The sequence below is a fragment of the Pholis gunnellus genome (genome assembly GCF_910591455.1).
Source record: "Pholis gunnellus genome assembly, chromosome: 13".
In the NCBI taxonomy this organism is placed as follows: domain Eukaryota; kingdom Metazoa; phylum Chordata; class Actinopteri; order Perciformes; family Pholidae; genus Pholis; species Pholis gunnellus.
The window spans coordinates 22,926,964-22,949,697 of NC_136540.1; the positions used below are offsets into that span (position 1 = coordinate 22,926,964).

The 22,734-nt window shown below is 42.4% G+C and overlaps 1 protein-coding gene across 1 annotated transcript in view; it reads left to right on the plus strand.

The window, feature by feature from the left end:
* LOC306705474 (protein turtle homolog B-like) overlaps positions 1-22,734 on the plus strand; it is a gene marked incomplete at both ends in the record, with an annotated part of 108,833 nt that overhangs the window by 48,065 nt on the left and 38,034 nt on the right. The window contains 3 exons of the mRNA XM_079172243.1: positions 6,813-6,964; positions 8,241-8,358; positions 17,906-18,047. Of these exons, the coding sequence (XP_079028369.1) occupies positions 6,813-6,964; positions 8,241-8,358; positions 17,906-18,047 (412 nt within the window). The remainder of the gene's footprint in view (positions 1-6,812; positions 6,965-8,240; positions 8,359-17,905; positions 18,048-22,734) is intronic.

Consider the following 22,734-nt stretch of genomic DNA (forward strand, 5'->3'; position numbering starts at 1 on the left):
TCTCCGCTGTTTGTATTATTTCACACTTCTGTTCCATCAGTAACAATGTCACCGACTGAGAGGTGAGTTCCATGCCCTCTCTCAAACTGCCTGGTCATTGATTGGTCATTATTATATTGGAATCGGTCAATTTAATGTTGCACTCTGAGGAGACCTTTGCAGCTCTCCGAAATAAAGGACTATTTTTAAATCACATTGTTATTGTGAAAATCTTTGTCCAATAAGTGTCGATGGTAAATGTAGTCAATTAAAGCAATCAATTCCTCAGTGCGTGCTGTTTTGACTCAGAAAGCTAAGTTCTCCTGTTAGCGGAGCCGGCAGTGCCTACATGTACCAGGATGCATTGCGTGTGAGCATGGCGCAGCTCATGCAGTCGCAGCCTCAGCCTCTCCCCGCAATATTTCTTCAGTCGCATACTCTCTCCAAAAACAATGTTCAACGTCCAGAACATGCTCCGCACTCATATTTACATTTGTAGTCTTGGATAACCTGACTAGTTCACAATACAAGCAAAGAGAACAAGGCAGTTCTGTTTTTGAGCTGCCCAATGGCTACCCAGAGGCGAGAGACTACAAATCTTCCTTGAATCCAACTACGTCACTGTCACGTCAAACTGGCGGTGCTTGGATGCAGGATGAATACAGGGTCAATATAGCGCGCACTGAGGAATTTACGCGCTTCGATCAACTACATTTCCCATCAATACTGATTGGCCATCCAGATGAACGGTGGCTTTCTTTTTGACTGAGCATGTACCTGCACATTTTCTGACCACAGAGGTGAGAAAATAAATGGTCAAGCCTCAAGAGCTCCATTGGCGGTGAAGCCCTTGTGAAATAGAGCTGAAAGAAACTGTAAAAAAAAAAAAGAAGGAAAGAAAAGTCTTTTGGCTTCCATTTGATGGGGTTTAGTGTGATCTATGAGGTGCTCTCTACATCTACAGTAGATGAATCCACCCAAGCTTCACATCCTCGCATCTGAGTTTCCGTCGATACAGTTAAGTGTGCAGTCGCAGTGAACCAGTTGGCGCTTCCAGCGTCGGTGTACTTCCCTCAGAGATAAAGCTGTGACTCCCATCATCTCAGTGCCTCTCATCACCTGCCGCATTATTAGCGTGAGTGTGTTGAATCCCTAACTAACTGCTCCAGCACCATGTGTAAAGTGTGGCTAATATTTTTTCGGAATTGCCTCGGCGGTATCTGTGAGGTGTCAGGGCCCTGCTACATACTTGTGCCGCATGAAGCTCCAGCAGTGCTGCTATTTATAGACCCCCCCCCCCCCCACCACATTTGCAATCCACCTCTCTCCCTATCGTCGTCAAACATCAGTGGCTGTCAGTGATGACTCTGAGCACTTTAGCTGTCAGCCTTGTTGGCGTTGAAGCGACGCATATAGATTCCGGGTGAGATGCATACAGATTGTGGGTGAGAGCGTTATATCGCGCCGATGCTTTTCCTCTACAAATTTACACCTGTGCTCGGATCCCCGTGAACTTGTATCACCCTCCAACTCCTTCGGGGGCCGAGTGCGAGTGGAGAACAGGAGGAGCAGGGAGCGAGAGGATGGGTTTGTAAGGATGATGTAATTATTGTGCAAGATATGTGCTTGAATGGAAGGAATGCCAGACCAGTTATTGCTTGAAAGAGGCGTTGTTGCGAAGTGCCTAAAACCCCCTTAGCTGCTGTAAACTCACTGCAGCTCACAGCCGCTCACAGCTTATTGCTTTTATAAAACGATTACTACACATACCTGGCAAGCTTTCATAAATAAACAAACAGCAACAACAACAAAAAAATGCAATAATTCATGAACAACAAATTCTGCCAAGCAATGTAGTTCCTCAGCGAACACAGCAGAACGTTTGCCAAGCGACACACAGATGTAGTCGACGCACAAAGAAAGCCTGCTTAAAGATTAGGGTGATTATTAGCATTTATCTGGATACAGCGCTATCAAATGGTGCAACTGTTGAAGGAGCGTTCAATCATGTTAGCATTGTTCTTTGCTGGTACAGGTGGGTTTTAATCACCTCCGTATGCTCTCTGGAAGACCTAACGTGAGGGGAAAGGAAAAAAAAAAGTTGTCACCATGTTGCAGTTATATTATAACCATCATGTATCTACCATCAGTGACCATTAAGTTCCAAACATAGCTTGAGAAACGTGAGCATAATAGGCTACAAATAAAAACATGGAAACCAGCTAAAGTAAGGTGGTTAACCTACCAGGGGTCGCTGGTGTAGTCTGTCCGCTCTGGATGGTGAACCACATTGTCCACATAGTCTGTGTGACGGTCCTGTGTTGTGTCGAATACTGTTTCCCTATCGGCATGAACGCGGCTCAGACAATCTTTTTGCACTCAAGACGCTGCTGTTGTGAGACAATTATGCATTTTTTTTACCCACTAAGCGGGTTAGAAAAGTGATGTGTGGATTTGTGGACGGAGGAAGAGGATCACTGGTCCTGTGGGCAGCATCCCAGTTTTCTGCCCTCTCAGGGCATTACTCTTCCTCTTTTTTTCCTCCCTTCTAAATTGATTTAGACTCCCGCTGTTTGCCTCGCTCTCCCTCACAGTGTAGGCCCCAATCCAGCACAAGGTGACGCCAAAGAAGCAAGGTTCATATCTCCCAGGGACGGTCTTCAACCGCTCCCCTTAAAATAGCTCGCCATCCCCTGTATTCTGCAGCAGAACTCTGCAGTGCCTGCATGCTGCACACCAGCCATCTTTCCTCTCTGTTTAGTCTTTACCCGTCTTTCTACCACTTTACTTTACCCCCCTTTTTTCACTCTTATCAGCTGTTTAGCACTTTCAAACACATACAGACACTTTCTTCAGCACAGGTTGAGGTCATTGAGGAGAATGGGATGAAGAGGTAATTTTGCCACACTCCTGGCCACTGGCCACTGATTATCCCATATACTGACAGAGCAACAAGCACAGCCCTGAATGGAGACAAAAAGCTGCATTAAGAATCAGAACTTGTTTCAGATTACATTAAAATCCACTTAGTCTAAGATATTATAGAATCATAATTGGCCCTATCTTCATTATGAAGCATTGTGTTGGCCTCATTTGCACTTGTTTCATATTTGAGTGGCCTGTGAGTGACTTATGTGGTGACGTGGAAGTACAGGTACTTAATGATACTGTGTCAGTCTGGTAAAACAGTCGGTATGAAGAGCAGACTGTTTTTAGTTTAAACGTTGACATTTTACTTATCGGTGGTTCGAAGAAACTGGGGCCGGAAATAGAAAAAAGAAAATCTTGGTCATCTGAAATTCTACCTACTCTTCAACCAATCGATTGGTCGATGGGACAAAAAAAAAAGAATTCTGCACGATTGACTAAATGGCCACAGTGCTCTACATGGTTACTTGAATTACTTATAAATAAACATAAAAAGCTTTTTGCCCAAATAAAATGATTAGTAATCTAGATCATGTTTTTTAATACCCACCTAGCTGGACCTAGCGGACCTGATACAACAGCCGATACGCACTGCCGAACCTGCAAAAATATACATTAATCAACCGATCCCGACCTGCAAACTGCCAACTGTATGCAGTATAGTAGCACTATTATCAGGACTGAAGATTGGACGAGGACAGAACTGACCAATGGTCGGACAAGAGCATATCGATCTACCATCCGACCAGATGGTGCCGACCCAAGCAGAAACGCTCGTCTGTGTGAGATGCGTATTGTTGTTGTGATCGCTGTGACGGCTACATTGACATTTGAGTGTGTACACACCCGACACAAACTTCCTCCATGGCCAGTCCCTGCACTGGAGCACAGTTGGCTCTGAACATTTTATCGCCTGTCACATATGCCACCGCTCAGTAAAGGTCGACGGTATCCGGACCTCGTGATGGTGGTCACTGTCATGGTAGATTTATGAATCACATCTCATTACCTGCAGATTTTGACAGGTCAGTATCATCAAGCACGGCAAACTCCCAGATCACTCCTCCTTGCATTTCACTCATCAGTCATACTACATACACACTATATTACTTACAGCTATTTGCCTGAGAGCTAACGGTTTACATTAATTTCGCTACGCTGCAAAGAGATTACATTTGTTTGGAAATGGCATTCCATCACGTAATTCAAACAATTTGCTTTGAATAAAGGCTTTTCTCGCTCGCCAAAACAGAAAAATAAACATGGTTTCTGAATGCAAAGCTGGCTATCAATTATTGGCCAAAGTGCCCTTGAATGCACCACAGAGGAGAGTTTTATAAATAGCACCTGCTCACTACTGCAGTTCACATGATGACATAGATGTAACTATAGCAAACGGTACAGGTGAATGATCTGAAATACTGTGTCTAGTCTGCAGCTAATGCACTAAAATATGAAAAAACACCATTACTGGAAAAAAAAAGAAAAAACATTTAAAAAAATATCATAATATTACAATAGAAATGTATTCCAGAAGATATCCGCCATATTCTAATGTGGTAATATAGATATTAATACACATCATATATCTCTGCTATAACTATTTCTAGAAATATAGAGGGATATAATCCTATTCATTGTTTCATATTTTTACACGCCAGTCTTTGATGAAATATCTTTAGCAATTGGAGATAATACAAGAATAAGATTGAAATTCCAACACATTTGCTGTTCTCTTACTTTTGCTTGAGATATGAAATGAATAGATGGAAATAAATGTCTCTTAAGGAGTTGCACGGTGCGAGTGCCGCCACGGTCACCACCTCTGTGGTGTGGCGAAGCGTGTGGCGTTGGAATTAGCACTATGGCCTGGCTTATGGCTGCAGATAGAATGACATGTTAGCCATTGAGAGGCTCGTGGATTACACGCGTAAGCAGATCAGCTTCGGTCCTAAGGTGATTAGATTGAGAATATCAAAACAGGAATTATGACCAAACAAAATCTGCATCAAATCACTGACAATGATATATCCATGTGTGCGTGTTGGTTCAGGTTGAACGGGGAATATACAGCTTAAGTATATGTGATAGGAAGACGTGCCAACTGTCTTGTGTGATCATCCGTCCTCATAATCTAGACGGCCTCTGAGCTAAAGAGGATTCTGAAAAATGTTTTTACATAATGCAGCATGCCTGGACATCACCACTAAAGAAGCACACTTGATTCGAGTGTCAGAGCCCTGATAGGCAAGGAGATTTTTTTTTTTTGCAGTTTCTCTAGCTCAAATGGGTCATTAGATATTATGACACACTCGTTTGTAAACCTTTCACTATACTGTATGTGTTCAATTTATGCAAAGTTAGTTAAATTGCAAAATGAACTTCTCCACATCATTATTTTGCTCTTACGCAGTTTAAAACTCAAAAAACGGTCTTCTTCATGTGACAAACGTTTGGGTTTATTTAGACATCGCGAACCAAAGTGTGAAGAGGTGCTTTGCCAGGAGAATTTAAAGAAGATGGCACCTAAGCTAAGTCGTGTTAGATGATATTAAATGCCATGGTCTGAAACATGTGTTGTAGAAAAAGAATATTCTATAAATGCTGGAATAATATCACAATCTTCATAATGAGAGTCAGTAAGGTCGCTAGTTGCCTCCATTACAATGCAACCACCATCGTTTACAGTGTTTTTTTTCTTCATAATTACACACAGTTCAAATGATAAGGAAATAAAAGATGGTATTTTTATGGATTAAGACACATCTTGTCATTAGTAGTTTTAATGTATTATAAGATGTTTAGAGCTTAAACAGCTCATAATTCATCTCTAATATCTATTTATGTGAAAACATCTCCTTCAAACATCTGGATTTATTCAAGTTTCTCACCAACACTACATTTTACGAGATTACAAGTGAACACATCATGACAACGTTATAAATGACCTTTGCCCAATACTTATTTCCACTCAACAGATCCTGAACGCATCATAATGCACCTGAACAGAGCCTTCCTTCGCTGGCCTTTAGCGGTGCTGCTAACGTTACTAGCTGTCCTGTCCATTTAAACACGGATTGGTTGTTTACAATGTAACATTACCAGAGATCGGTGACTAGAGAAGCATAAATGCTGATGTCCCGATCGCATATTTGACTCAATATTGGCGGATAACGATCGTCAGCAAAACTTTATTGGTTAACGTTAAACTGTGGAATTAATCCGCGGTTCACACGCGTGCCGAGTCGTGAGGGCGGATTGACAGTGGTCCGTTACACCACTATTTATTGCTATTATTATACTTAACCTTTATGAAAGTCATGAAACTGATGTAATAAAAACCTGTTATTGGAGTCTGCATTAAACTTTAAGGAGGCCGTTTTTTCCCCACATTGCCATGCTGGCTCATCAAGAGACACTTCTGACAGTTGGTCAGACTCCTTCACAGCCTCCTGGCAGCCATCACATACCAGTATGTGTTACAACCGTTGTAAACACAATATGTTGTGTCTGTTAATATATACGGCAACATTTATATCTACTACTGCAGTTTGTCTTCATCTGTGGAGCTTCAGGATGCATTGCTCACTCACTGTGCAGTATGCTTGCAGCTAACGCTTAACAATAAACAAGAGAGCGCAAGAAAGTCCCAGAAGCTTTTGAACTCATAAGAACATCGTAGCTTTGTCTTTCATAGTGTGAACGTATCGCAAGAGTTGTCGTTGTCTGATGAATGTGGTTTAATGCTGCTAACGGTATGCAACCGTTTATATTGGGTCAAAAGAAGATGTCGACAGAAGGAAGTCTCCAACTTTTGGTCCTTCTGCTATCTGTGCTTTATCCTTTTGAAACATGTTTAACCCGTCCTTGTTTATTCTGTTTCTCCCCGTCCTCTGACTCCTCAGCTCCCCCCACGTTCACGGATACGCCACCTCAGTATGTAGAGGCCAAGGAGGGGGGCAGCATCACTTTGACCTGTACGGCCTTCGGCAACCCCAAGCCCTCGGTCAGCTGGCTGCGGGAAGGCAGCCTCATGGTCAGCAGTGCCAAGTATAAGGTATAGAACTCAAGCACATCATTCACACAGAGTGTGAGACAATGACATCATCGACGCACACAAGGGAGAGACAGAGACAAGAGGAGAGGCCGAATCTCCTGGAGAATCTGTCAACCTATTAATGAGTCTGAGCCTTCTGTAAGAGTAGCAGCTCAGTGAATGCATCGCTATCCCAATTGGGATTTTTATATTTGCTCTCACTATGACAGTTTGGTTTTAGTTTTTAGAGTTTGTGTTTAATGAGAAGAAAGAAGCCTTTGTGTTAAAGCTGTATAGTATCGAGCATTGAGTGCTGCGTGTAAGAATGGAAATGACTCCCCCACATTAGATCAATTATTTAAACTTTGTTCACAGCAGAATTATGTTTCAGTCGCAGGCAGCAGCTAGACTACACTGTATACTTCTATAGTGGACTAACATGGAGACGTGCTCTACACTGACTGAAGATTTAGGCAATGCTGTAATCTGAATAACCCGTTTGGTGTCAATGCAGAAGTCTGCACTCTGATCTCTGTTTGAAGCTGCTGCTTCTTGCTGTCAGATGTTTTGGATTGAAAATGAAATCCTCTGAGTCCATTTTGACTTCAGCAGTGTTGATGTGATGTGACGCACTAACCATAGAGATGTGTTGTTTTTTAAAGCTTCTGCAAAAAAATGCCAGACAAGTTAAAGTCAGCTGATAACTACATGTTCACACTTGTTTTCATGTTTGTCTTAAAACACTGATCTACAAACAGTGGAGTTCCTCTTTAAGCTAAACTGCTCACACAAAACGTAATCCACATCACAAGCCACACCAAACTGCTTTTATCCGCCCAATGAAATAAGAAGTAAAACCGCCCGACCACCACCAAGATCTGCCATACGCAGCGTTTCACTGCCTCACAACTGGGCCCTGTGGTGACAGTGTGTAGTAAAAGCTGCCTCTGTGTCTGATGCCTACAGTTACTGTATGCTTTGACCTTTATCAGACCTTTACCTTCCCTCATGGTTCCATCTTCCATTTATCATGATGTTTACATATATTCTAAAGTGATTGTTTGGAAATATATTATTCTTATTTATTTGCTTTACTTTTTAAAATGTTATTTGGACTCAAAACCTAACGTGTATGTGTGTGTATGTGTGTAAACACACAGTGACTCACTGGATAAAAATAACATTCTTTGTTTGGAAGACCAAAGTTTAAGGCCTTTTGTAACCCACGGTCCATTTTAACAGTAGTTAAATGTCTATGTTTGTGTGTGTGTGTGTGTGTGTGTGTGTGTGTGTTCAGGTGTCTGATGGGAGTCTGACGGTGCTATCCATCACCAGGGAGGACCGTGGGGCCTACACGTGTCGAGCCTTCAGCCCCCAGGGAGAGGTCATTCACACCACGCGGCTGCTAGTGCAAGGTAGGCACATGTGTCCGTGTTGCTGCCAGGAGCAGGCTGTGTAGTGGAGTAGCTAGGTTAGCTTAGCTTCCATCTCGGCCCTCCTGCCTCTCCTCCCTCTCCTCCCTCTCCTCCCTGCGGCAGTTCGGCGGCGTTTGGTCCGAGGGCCGCTGCACCTTTTTCCGATGTTGAGTGTATTCTTTCATATGCCACGAATGCTCCAGTAATAAACACGAAGGAAAAAACAACAAATTAAGAAATTCATGGGAGAAAAAACCTTACTTAGTTATCACAAACTGTGAAAATGCCTCTCAAACAACGTGAGGCATTTTCCAAACTGTCACCAAGTTACACACTGAAACTAACTACACGTCAATCTGACCCTGACTTATGATAAAGCAAAACTATCCACCAGTTTATTAAAATCCTGGGGTCTGACCAGATTAATGAGCATGGAGGAGAGAAAGGTGGCTTCTACGAGGAAAAGTCGAGTATAGTACACAACACTCCAAATGTAATACACTGTACAGAATGCAAAACATGATTACAGTTGTTTGCCTTGACTCTACATAGACAATATCTGCATTTAGGCTACTACAGTTATTTCATTATGACTGTTTTTACTGTGAGTTTGCATTCAGTTTAATGTATCTGGGTACATTTTGTGCAACATAATGACCCCACTGAGAGCAGAGCAGCTAAGGAAGAGGGAGAAAGTCGTAAGAGAGAGATTGGTTTTGTAAGAATAGAAGTATAGAGAGAAAATAGAAAATATTTGTTTCTATAATCAAGAAAGATGGAGCAGATCTGGGTTTACTATTATCTAGCACAGACTAATCGATAAAGTACGCAGCAAGCTACCAGACCTGTGCACCAACAAGGACTCACAACATGATCTATATTGATCCACAACAACAGAAACTATGAGAGCCCTCAATCCACAGCTGTTCTTTTTTATCTCCGCCAGGAGAATCACGCGACCACTGCCCGTTGATTCCCCACTCACCACTCTGAACCGGCCCCCGGCCAGTAGGGGCCGCTAGTGATAACACAGCGAAGTGCATCGCCGACCCAGGAAGTGACGCGATAATTACAGTTCAGTGTGTCGGACAAGATCGTTTATTCTCACGAAATGATGTCGAACGGCGGTACACATATTGAGCATGTAGTGCATAGTATTTGATTTAGGGCACAGTCAAAGTCTGTCTTTTTAAAGAGCGAAATCCTAAATCCTTACTTCATAAAGTACCTAGTGCAGATGCAGCGTTCTGCACACACTGCAAGAGTACATTTTTAGTTGCGCACAGTGGAAAAGCTGATACAAAAGATCATATTAAGACGGCCAGGTAGCAATATACATTAGTATGAGCATGAGCAGATACATTGCATACACGGGACAAATTAGCGTCCCGTTGGGGGGTTTGAAAGTGTTGTCGCCCTAGCATAGATTCAAATGTGAGCGTATCTGTTGGTGAGATGTGCGAGGGGGGATCTGCACTCTAGTTTGTACTTAATCAAGTCCTAAGAACAACAATTTATAGGATAAAAAAGGTATATAGAGTGTTAATAACCACTCGATAAAGCTGAGAGTCTGCAGCTACACAACAGTTGTACTTTGAGCTAGCTAAATAAAAACTTGGTGATGGTATAACATTTACTATATAGGTAGCATATGTACATATTGTGTCTCGTTTAAAGCATCTACAAAAAGAAATGTAAGACATTGTGGGTTTAAAAAAGCAACTCCAGATCCCACTTGTGCTAAGTTTCCACTGCATGGTACAGCACGGCTCAGCACGACTCAGCACGGCTCAGCTCAACTCACTTTTGGATCCAGGTCCTATTCTCTATTTGTTTTCCACTTCAAACAATACTCCCTCAGTGTATGCGAGACTCTCAGCTGATCGGCATGATCGCGACATAATCTGCAACAGATCACTTGCTGGATCCTTTCATTGGGCACCAAACCAGCTGTACGGCGTAGTGCATGTAGTGTAAGATGTCGGCTTGTGGACAGTTGATTAAAGAAATCTGGGTTGAGTAAATGTGGCCATATATAAATGGCGGGTTTGTGCAGGACGCACCATATTGCCGAACCATATTATGAACAATTCTCTCTCACCAGTCAGCGGTCTGCAAAGTTTGAACTCTACCCTCGAGTATCAGCTCAGCTAGTTTGGAACAATAAAAAACAAAAACAAAAAGGTAGTAACTGAGAACCACAGAAACAGTCAAATTGGGTAGAGCCGTGCCTTATCACGCAGTGGAAATGCAGCAATAGTTACACATAGTTACTTCTTTAATACATGTATATATAACTTGAACGTCTGTACCAAACCTCATGGCAACGTCGAGACATTCCCTCAAAACAAATCAAATCAGCCTCGTGGTGGCGACGGAGGAGGTGGACCAGCTGACAGCACACTAACATTGCTGGTCCTTGAGCTAAACCATAAAGTAAACAGCATTAAGTGAAAGTTTGACTTCATTTGATTAAAGCTAAATACATCCCTTCCCTGCTGGTGTAAAACAGACACAACCTTTGTGATATCAGCTCGCTGATCCCCCAAGCGTGCTATCGCATCCGTGCGAACACAACAGGCTGAGTAGAATTTAAATAGTGTATGATGCAGCAGTACGTTTAGGAATGGGACTAGACTGGGACTGAAATTAGTTTGGGGGCGGCTAACAGCTGCATTCTACAGCAGCAACATTTAAGACTTGATTGCTTAGCAATTGTATTCATACATTTGAGCAGTTTATTATTCATAGAGGCCTATGGAGTAAAAAGAATCAGAGGATGAGAGCGTTTCACGCCCGCAGCTCTAAGTGAAATGTCCGCTTCCGTAACTATAACAATCTGTCTGTATCCGTCCACGCTTTGCCACAAAATCAAGACACATTGAGCAGATTAATTATTCACTGTCTGCAACGGGCAACATCATGCACAGATTGCTGCTCAGTCACCTTTTTTTTTCTCCAGGAATTGAAAGTAAACACAGTATCAAATGTGTCTGTGCAGCGACCTTAGATTTGATACGCCTCACCAAAGAGGATAAATGAAAAATCGGCAAACATGGCATTCCAGGTCATCCCATTTAAAGATTGCTGCCCCAGATCAACACAGCTGAGTGGTCATGACCTCATCTGAACTCAGGGGGAATTGAGGCTTGATCTCTTAACTGAAACACTTTCACTGAGTTTTTCACCACATTGATTCCTATCATTCTTGTAGAAATTCAACAAAGTAGCAAAAGACATGCTCACTTCATAACAAATGCCAGTTAGACACCAGAAAAAGGACTAAGCAAGAGGGGACTATGAGACCTTAAGCTGGCTGTCGGCCGTATAATGCTCTGCCAAACCAGAGAATTATGCTTCTAGCTCCTTCACTGTGGTGTTTGACCTTCACTGTGCAGAATGATGTGCAGTGTTTGCTTCACATTCATCTGCTCATTTACTTATTGTACAATATATGCACATGACCACGATCATTTTTTACATTATCAACTTATCTTACGATACATGGACATGACCTTGATTGGTTTTGCTTCTCTTAATATTGCCCATGGATTTAACATGCCACAACATTTTTGCCAACATGGTGCCAGAATAAACAACACGGTTTACTCCCTACCATCAGATGACTTGCATATCTGTTGCATATATTATGACATTTAAACATAACTATCATTAGTTGAGCACTCCGGTGACACAAATAATCCTTGTGTCACCGGATCTACTTTTTCATCCAGAGCGATAACCAAACCACCCCACTACGAGCACACCTCACAGCAGCAGCCTGTGAAAAGCCGTGCTGAATGTTACGGCGGCAGTCCAGAGTAAAACAGTAATATACTGTACATTTTACAGGCAAAACTGAAATGCTCTGAATTCGGGTAAAGAAGAATCTTATTGCGAGTCTTAATTTGATAAAAAAGACTTGTACGTCACCAGGAATGAAGAACAACATGGAAGTGAAAGCAGTGCTCTGTTCATTTAAACGTGAAAGTGCAATAAAAATCAATATTGATCAAAAATAAATGTGCTTATCATTGGGACAAAATTGTGCAGCCATACACTACATATTAATGAAATATAGCCAATAGTGCACATGGCTTATAAGTGATCACAGCAAAGCTGCAGTGCTGGCAGTTACTTCCTGTAGCTTTACGTAGCTGAAGAAGAGGAACAGCTTTGTGGATGCGTAAGTTATTTTCATGCAGTGGGAAAACAATTGCTTCCACTATGCATAGAGAGAGAGAGATAGAAAAGCTCACAACTGTTGCAACTATGTGTCACTTTAGAAAAGAAAAATACAGTCCTCTTTATTAGCTCTATTACTTGGCATGAATGTTCAAGGTTCATTGATTCTACAACACAGGGTTGCAAAATAAAATGCAGGCTAGCCTTTATAATACAATAAAAAAACAAACTATTAGGATTATGAAGGATGAGTTGCTCTGTGATGTAAGCATATGAGCCCGCTTTCATCAGCTCGGTGCTCGACAAAAGTAGTGTCTGTGTTTTTTGTGTCAGTCGCTCTCATTCGTCAGAGAGCAGACGGCGAACGTGTTCACAGAGGTTGCGTATTTGCTTTGGAGACTGAGCACCAAAGGCAGTGCAGAGCCGGAGCACTCGTCTGACCCCGTCCTGTATAATTTACGGGAGAGACGGATTAATAGAGGCCCTCCTGGAAAGCCACTGAGCAGCAGATCGGCTAAGAGACTACAGTGCCAACAAATCTCCAGCACTCAGCTGGTTCCAAATAGGGCGGGTTGGCACACACACACACACACACACAAACACACACACACACACACACACACACACATACACACACACACACACACAAACATGCGCTCAAACACCAACAACAAACAGTCATCCAACACAGCTCTAGTGCTGGTTGTCCTGCTAAGGGGCTGGCAGATGGAAATGCTGTGCCTGTTAAAGGATCAGGCCGTGGGCTACAGATCAGTATTAACATATGGGACTAGCAGTTTATAGTTGCAACAGTGGCTAAACACAGCTGTATGTGTGTGTGTGTGTGTGTGTGTGTGTGTGTGTGTGTGTGTGTGTGTGTGTGTGTGTGTGTGTTTGTGTTTATCCTTGTGTGGACCAGTTATGAACATATTCGGGAATATAAGGATAAATGCACGCGTGCGTGTGTGTGTGTGTGTATGCGTACATCGGTCTTCAGGAGAAAGTGTTCACAGGTTATTGTAAACCAGCCTCACATAAACGCTGCCTCACAGCTGAACGTTGAAGCAGGCTGATCCTATTTATATCTGACAGTCGGGGTAATATTCAGAGATTGGTATTGAGGAGTTCCTCATGACAGGAATGACAGACAGAAGGGTTCCGACGAGGTACCGCTCTGTCTACAGTTCCTGGTAGTCGTCCTAATTGGAGGAGGAGATGCTGTTTGTATCGTGTCTTGGAACTATACTGAAGATACAGAGCACGGCACACTTTCTAAGGGAACTCTGCATTTGCTATAGATCATATTGGGTCATATTGGGTCATATTGCATTGCCATTACATATATTTTGTATTTATACAATAGTATTCTTTCACAAAACTATTTTAAACTGATATAGAAATGATTAAATCAGTCAGTAGGGCTGGGTGTTGGTACTCAATACCTTTTACGGTATCGGCTGAAATAACGCAGTACCAAGAAGTATTGAAACTTCTCCAGTCAAACAATATCTGCAATCGATCCTTTTTGTACCTAGATCTAAAAAACTAAATGTTTGTATCACTTTGCTTGCAGCCAATCCGGTAAGCCTTGTTGGATTAAATGCAACGTTTGATTGGCCGCAGCAGCTACAACCCATACGGTCTGTAGTGTGGCATGAAGTCAACATGTACGAAAGTATGGCTCTAGTACACGGCGGGGGTTGCGTGCTGAAAATATGTGTGGTGGTGGTATTTCACCCAACTGAATGCTTCCAGTCACCCATTGGTTTGTGGACAACTCATTACATTACATTACAGTCATTTAGCAGACGCCTTTATCCAAAGTGACTTACAATAAGTGTATTCAACATAGGTATTCAAGAGAACTACTCGTCACCAGAAGTCATAAGTGCATCTCCTTTTTAAACAATCATCTAAGAGCATAAACCAGAGCAAACGTACAGTGCAGAAACAAACGAATACAATAAGTGCAACAAACTAATATGAATCCAATAAGTGCTGAGTGGAAGGCTCAGGGTAGTACTTCTTGAAGTACTCAACTGGTATCGGTATCATTTTAAGAGTTTTGTAATATTTTAAATGAAGCCCTAGTGTTCAGTGCCTTATCTCTTCTAGTCAAGCTAAGTTAATTTTATTTATACTGCGCCAAATCACAACAGAAGTACACTCAATAAACTTTTCATACAGAGCAGGTTAAGGCACAGAGATGCCCAATAATAACCATAACAACTATACAGATACAGTAATATCGATAGAACCAACTATAACAATAGTAGCAGTGGGCTTCAAGCAGAACCACCAAAACGAGCGCAACCACGATCCAGGTGCAACCATGACCCCTGTCAACCTGCCAGACCATCTAGTCACCAAAAATCTTTATTTGGTGTCGGTGTGTGCACTTTAGACATTGGACCTCTGTCAAGACCAACTGATACATTTGCTTCTAATTGGCTCAATTGATTCAAGACAACTTTTGGCCCTAATCACAAACCACATTCCAGAGTGTCCCAGACCTGTCGCAGTAGTTACGTCCATCTTTCTCTGCAGCAGGAATGGAGAAAGAGTTCTGATGCCTTTATCTGAGTTACTTTGTGAGGTTTAATATGTTCCTAAAAACTATTTAAAAAAACAGATAACTAATATAATCTTCATGCATCAAATGTTCCCCATATCGTCCTCACGGCAGGGCAGTGTGCTGAGAGCTTCCTCTCCAACAGCTGTCTTTATACAAGTCGCTGTTCAGAGGAATATCCTCCCTTCCACCAGTCTAGCAACACCCACTGTATGATCATCTGTTAGTGGCAGTTCCCCTTGACCCCCTCTCATCCAAGTGATGGGCAGCTCCGTTTCTAGTGTCAAACTTGTCGTCAAGCCAATCCATCTTTATTTCTGTCACAGCACGGCGCTCTGATGTCGTTGGCAGTTTTCATATTTTCTCTTCTCAGATCAAGCAGGTAGCCAGCCAACAACTGTACCTGCTCACAAACAGGTGGCATTCATCGAGTTGAAACGAGCGATTTATGACAGATGTGGACGAGAGAGTTTTAGACAGTTCGTTACTTCAGCTATAGCTAAGTGACGAATTCCTTCTGGTGTATCTGGCAGTTACCAAACAGCTCCAAGTGTAAATGAAGGTGTCTCAAATCCAGGTGACATTTTGAGACTGAAATGGAATCTAAGTGAATCTGGCTTGGAAAAAACATGAAATAAGCCTCACAAGCCTCCTGGAGCAGCCAAGTTTAGAGCCTTGAACCCGGAGTGCACCGCAGCCGTTTCATCAATCTCTTCATCACCAATTATCTTCTCAGCCTGTGGATTTAGGGTCTGGTGGCACTCCTCCTCCTTTTTGACCCTCGCAAATAGTCTTTTGAGCGTGAGCTTCCGAGTCCCTTTGTCCTTTCTTCTTTCTACTCATCCAGGCCCATCTACCCGTCCGTCTCCCCATCCGTCTCTCGGCTCTACGTACATCTGTCGAAATTCTGCATCGTGATTGGACTTTTTATGACTTTTATGCCACTTTTCCTGTTGTGTAGAAATTTGCATTCAAATGAGATCTTTCACACAAAATGGCTCAGTCTGCCTTAGCAGTACTGATGTTTAGTATTACCTATTTTTGCGTGGTACTGCCACGTACGCTTGCACTTTAATGTGGTGCTCTCGTATAAATCCAACCACCCAGTGTGTGGTAAGTAGCTGAAAGTAGATGAAGGTAGAATAGGTTGACCAAACTCAGCACACTTATGGGTGTATTATGTTAGGAAATGACTGCAAATCAAATGTCATAGAGTAAATATAGATCCATGCGTGCAAGGAGGATGATCCATCTGGCCCAGCAAGGATCACTCAATAGATTCTCATAATCCTTTACTGAGTGCAGAATAAGTATGTGATGTGGCTCTGGGGTCTGCCACAGAGTGGATGCACCGGTGTTAATCCCTGTGTGTCTTCACAGCATGTGCACATGGCCATAAATACCCCACGACGACCCTCGCCAGCTGTTAACTAATTACCATGAGGTGGTTGTGACGTGGCTGAGTGGGAAGTTCCCACTGAGGGAAGTCGTATCGGTGTCACGTCCTCGTGGATGTCGCGCTGACCCGTGTTCCCCATGTTGACGGTGCAGTTAGTTTCATGCTGCTTATGTCTCATGTTTTAACATAGCCCTGGTTTAGGAACAAATCGTTGACACGTTGGGCTTGTACACTGAGAAGTTTTGTATTTGAAACAATGATTTAAGATGGAATATCTGATATTTTACTCTTGTTTGAATAGTAGTTTGAATTTTGAACAATAAGTGACAGCCCTGCTCCCTAACTTTAAAGCAAGAAATCTTTGTATGTCTGTGTGTCCTTCTCATTTCTCAAGAACCGTTGATCTGATCTACTTCACACTAGGCGGGTGTATCGCTGGGGACCCAAAGACATGCAGCTTTGAAGTTGGTGTCATTTGGACTCGCGACACATTTGATATTACTCTGCGGACTGAGTCGAGCGCGTCATCGCAGCAGGCCTTTACAGGCTTCGGCTCATTGACCGCAATTGATTTTTGCTGCTGGTTTCTGGAAATTTTAACGTTACACCCAAACTCTTCGTCACATTCCTGGAGTCAACGAGCAATGAGCGGTTCTCGACAGCGCTGCAAGTAGCTCTACCAGGAGCCAAGCCATGCTATTAAAGGAAGACTGAAACCGGTCTCCGGTCTTTATTTTCAAATGAAATGGAGTTTGATCCAATACTGCAGGCCAGATTTGACTGCACATGCGTTGTACCCATAGACTGTATGTAAGAAGTGGACGTAGTGACTTGTTATCACCGTCTTGAATTACCTCCGTCGCCATGTTGTTTTTTTCGCAACCAATGAACGGAGGTTACCATATATGGACTATGGAGGAGTAACGTAGAGACTCTGTATACGGCTTTGGTAGCAGCAGTGACCTGTCAATCACAGTAAGCCCGCCCTAAAGCAAATGTCTATTGGACTTTAAATGGACCATAATGTACTAAATGAACATCATGCTGTATTGAAGAAGACTTGAAACTAGAGATTGAGACCATAAACTCATGTTTACAATGTTTACTGAGGTAATAAATCAAGAGAGAAGTAGAGTCATTTTCTCATAGACTTCTATACAACCAGACTTGTTTTTAAAAGCAGAGGAGTCGCCCCCTGCTGGTCAGTAGAGAGAATGCACGTTTTTAGACACTCACTCATGCATTGGCTTCACTCGGCAGAACCAGAGGTTGCCGCCTGGTTGTACCTCAATGATATGACGGCGTGTCCTGTATTTTAGCCTCATTGGAGCCAAGAAATTGACTCAACGTATGTTTATCAAGACTGTTTTTGTGTTTTTTTTCTCCTCCAGGCCCTCCGTTCATTGTATCGCCACCAGAGAACATCACAGTGAACATCTCGCAGGACGCCTTCTTCACCTGCCAGGCGGAGGCCTACCCCCGCAACCTGACCTACACCTGGTTCTGGGAGGAGGACAACGTCTTCTTCAAGAAGTAAAGTTATGATCGGTTTTCTTATTGTCTCCCATATCACCTCACCCGTCTGTCCTTACTGTTGACCGCAGTCAAGAGTCCTCTCTTATGATGGTGTTTTTTTTCCTGAGATTTTCTGAGCTTTCGCTCTGTGAATAAAGGCGTCAACCAATCACAATGTCCTGAACAGAGTAATTCAACACGTACACTATAGTGTACAACAACACGAAGGCTCCGAAACCTAGAAGGCAAAATTTGAGTACTCCTTTCATGTTTATAATGAAAAGAAAAGTGTATCGCTTATCTTTTGCAATGGATCCCAAGAAATGTCCGTCAGTTGGCACATCTCCCTCCATTGCCACGAGCGATGATGACATTTCTACTGTTAGCTCGTGGAAGCTGTTCAGACAGACACAATGCACTTGTCCATTCTGCTTACCTAGAAAGTGCCCTACAGCCACCAAAGCTTGGAGTAAAGTTCGGTTCGTGATGCACATTCACAATGCATCATATTGCATCAACGTCTGCTTCAACGCACTGTTTTTTTAGGGAGACTGAGCAGACAGGGAGGAACCCAGCTCTCATGCCTTGGTGTAAAATAGCCGAACAAAGGGGGAGCTTTTCTCTTTTTTTACTGGTATGTCCATTTCATGCCGGCTAAAATAATATTCAATTATGGCAAAATAGCAAATGGTCTTTAAAGAAAATAGTGTAATTTTATGTCTACACTTTGAAAATTGTAAAATAATTTTCATGGGAGTTCAAAACAACACAGTGGAAATTAAATTAAATCTATGTCATCATTCAGCATATATCAACTAAATGAACGGCAGACTGATGCATTTAGCGATACCTGAAGGCGAAATGGTCGCTGCACTGCAGCAGGTCACAAACTCTTAGAGGTTCTGGTGGCTAAGGCCGAGCGCTGGTGCTTATTTAACTTTAACGTGATGCAGTATAGATGAATATTTCAGCAGGGACTTGATCCCTCCTTGGTTGCGAGTACTCTCCTTCAAATATCGCAGTAGTTTGGTCAGTCTTATTAACACATGTTTGCATACTTCAGCAGTATTCATTCTTTGAAGTGTCACAAAGAACAGGGGAAAGAAAATAGTTCTACACTTTAGCATTGCAATATTATGTTTTGTGATACTGTGTTGATTCTCAAAAGCACTATTGATTTTTAATTCATATTTTTCATGCAAAGATTTGTGGCAGATAGTGTCCCTGTTCTCAGATTGTATGCATATGGTGGTGGGTTCTTTATACTATTACAGTTTTCCTAAAATTAGATCAAAAAATGTAATATTTTGCCTTGCTTACAGTATCGCATTATACCGTGATATATTGAATCATAACCCTTGTATTATGATAGGTATCGTATTGCCAGATTCTTGCCAATACACAGCCCTAGAGCTAAACTAACCCGGTAAACTATTTTACCAACTTAGAACCAGGTTTCAAAATGGAACCGGCTATCCGTCACATGTATACTGTCACTGATGTACGATGCAAGGCTGCTGCACAAGGCGACACATTTTCTTGCCCTTTTGTGACCATATCCCTGTGGCTGTAAAGCTCTGGTTTTCCTATGAATGATATTCTGCACACAGCTTGATTCATGGTACACAGCAGGACGGTTGATTCCAGGGGAACTGTAAGTCTACTGGCTACAAAGGTAGCTGTAAATGCATTCCCCTTGTTTGTTATTTATTGCCCCATCGCACAAACTCTTTAGAATAAATATATGTACCATAGTGAGGTTGAAGGATTTATTGATACCGATACCAATGATAACTTTGCCGGATGCAGAGATTTCAGACTTTTAAAATCCTACTAATCCCCCCAGCTTGTAGGCTTTGTGTTGGAACTGAAGAAGGGGTTCACAGAGATCTTGGTTCATGCTTGACTCAACGTCACACGCAGTGCCTGCTGATTTTTCAGCAGCACATTTATACTCAAAAAAATCCCATTTTTCAAGGTGCTTGACTATTGTGCGATCAGGGGTGTGTGTGTGTGTGTGTGTGTGTATCTCTGGAGAACTACACTACAGTCACAGTCCTGTTTCTGGAACTGCTTCTGTGAAATGTATTCATTTCAATATGGTTAGAATGTGAAGGTGGAGGAATTTAGTTTTTTAACAAGTCTGGTATAAAGAAGCATTTTTAAGTTAAAAACATTAGCATGACAGTGAATCCAGAAAATGTTTTATTATACTTTGTACGGTACCTAATTTTGCATTTCTATCCATCCAACTCCAAAAACACTGGATCAATCACAAATGCATAATTTACAGCAGTATTGAGGGTACTAGTACCTTAGGGCAGCGTTTTCTGAGCCGCGGCACATTTTTTATAATAAGAAGATCCCGCGGCACACCAACAACCAAAAAAGATACAAAATGACACATTATAGCATAATACAGCATATATGCCAGGGGTGTCACACTCAATCACAGAGAGGGCCAAAATGAAACGTTGAGGTGCTGTGGAAACCCTCAATGTGGAGTGAAGGTGTGCATCAGTGAGACGACTCCTGTGTGGGTTTTTGTTCATCTTCATCACAGAGAAAAGCTGCTCACACAGGTATGTGCTTCCAAACATGCAGAGCATTTGAGCAGCATGTAGGCTGAGTTGAGGCATCGTTTCGGGGATGAAGCTTGGAAACTGTGCAGCACCCACAGAGTCACACTTTGCCTGGAGAGTGTCATTACACTGGAGGTCTATCAGCTCCATTCGGATGTGCACAGGTGCTGTTTCCACGTCAACTGCAAACGGATTGCTCAGCAGTTCAAATTTATATTTCTGAGCTGCAAAATCGACAAATCGCAGAGTGAACTCTGTGCCAAGTACGCCCAGTTCATCAGCAAAATGCGCAGTCGGGAACACAGCGGTGGAGACACGGTTTGGCAACACGGAAAGTGACCCAAGTTTCCTTTCTGTACCGGAGTCTCCCACAGGCGCAGCTTGGCTTGGAAAGCTCTTACTGCGTCATACATGTCTGTGATCATACATGTCTGTGATCATACATGTCTGTATGAAGCTGGAGGTTTAGCACAGTGAGATGCTTCGTGATGTCGCACAAAAAGGCCAATTCAATTGGCCAGTTATGATAGACATACGATTCTTCCATAAACTTGGAAGGCTTATGAAAAAATCGGTCAAAATCGGACAATCAGCAGAGGCCAAGATTTCCTGACTTAAGTCCACAGTCATGCTCCCAAAATCCCTGGATCCTACATTTCCCATAATGCACTGTGCTTGTTACCGCCCACATCTTTCAAACTCGACACCTCTTATTTCTAATGCCAGCTTTTTGTTAAAGCTGAAACTGAGATAACTCTGGTGACATCACTATTACATCATCAGGGTTATTTTCCCCGGAGACACACTGATGGGTTTAAATTAAATTGATATTCATCATTTTTGTTGATAATATTTTAAGCTAAATGATGGACGTTAGTACAATACATTATCAGCGTAATCAAAAGTTTATAACGACTATAACAATTACAAAAACAATATTTAAAATAAATAACTTGTAATAATTCCACACTCCCTGTTTGTATTGCAGGCTATCTGCTGTCTTTAATCTTGTAGCCTCATACAGCAGTGTTCACATGCTGAGAGAACTCCGAATGATGACCTTGATGTGTAAAATACACTGTTACAGTATTCAATTAAAAAAAGCACACTTTGTTTTTACTCAGTCTGATGTTTTACAGAACATGTAGCTCTGTCTATAGTGGCATCTCTCCTTTTTTTCTACATCAGACGTATGTTTTTATTTGGAGTGAGGGAGCTGGGGTGAGTTTGAAGCCAGTCCTGAGATTTGGGTCTGCTGACTGTTGACCAGCCACTTGCCGTAGCCAAGGCAACAGATATTTAGCATTCATTCGCTTTGCTCCCTCCTCTTCCTCATTCCAAATCAGACTGGGAGAGTGCAACGAGCAGAGGTGGGGAAGCTAGTGAGAAGAGATGACATCATCCCCGACGGAGACGACACACATTTGTTGTCATTTAACCGCTGTTGTGGTGTCACTTTCACAGGACTGTGTTTCTATATAAAGCAGTGTTTCTGCTGATTGAACATAGAATAAAGAGAAGTGTTGAAAGCAAAACGTCAAATCAAAGATCATTTGCAAATTGCTCATGATTGCAGCTTTTCAAAGGTCTGCGTATTAGAGCGAACATTTCAGAGAGAAACATGAGGGAAAAACAATCATTTATCACAAGTCCACCCTTTAGTCTTCAGTCATTAGAAATGAGACTGCCAGCAGCAACAGAATCCGCATCACTTGCCCCGTCTGGAGGCGCTGAGACTCGGCTTGTTCCAATTGGCGATCGTATCGTATATTATAGATCGAAGGGATGATGGATGATTGTTGTTTGAATAGAGGAGCCATTACTTTTAAATAGAATGTTTTAAATACAAAGATATTTTAAATAAAATGTTCACACACCTTTGTAAATGTCGATTTGCGTTACTTGAACGGCATGGCTTACAAAAGGCTTCAAGGCTGAAATGATTTCAAACGACGTGTCGGAGCTGATCCACGCTGTGCACCGTGTCATTTCTCTCACAATAGCGTGGTGAACTGATTCAGCAGCTCCACTCAGAGACACTGATAAGCCTTAAGAATGAATTACTCAGCTGTAAGAATACGCAGCTGGTGGGTCTTCCGTCCGCAGGATCTCAGCTGTACGTG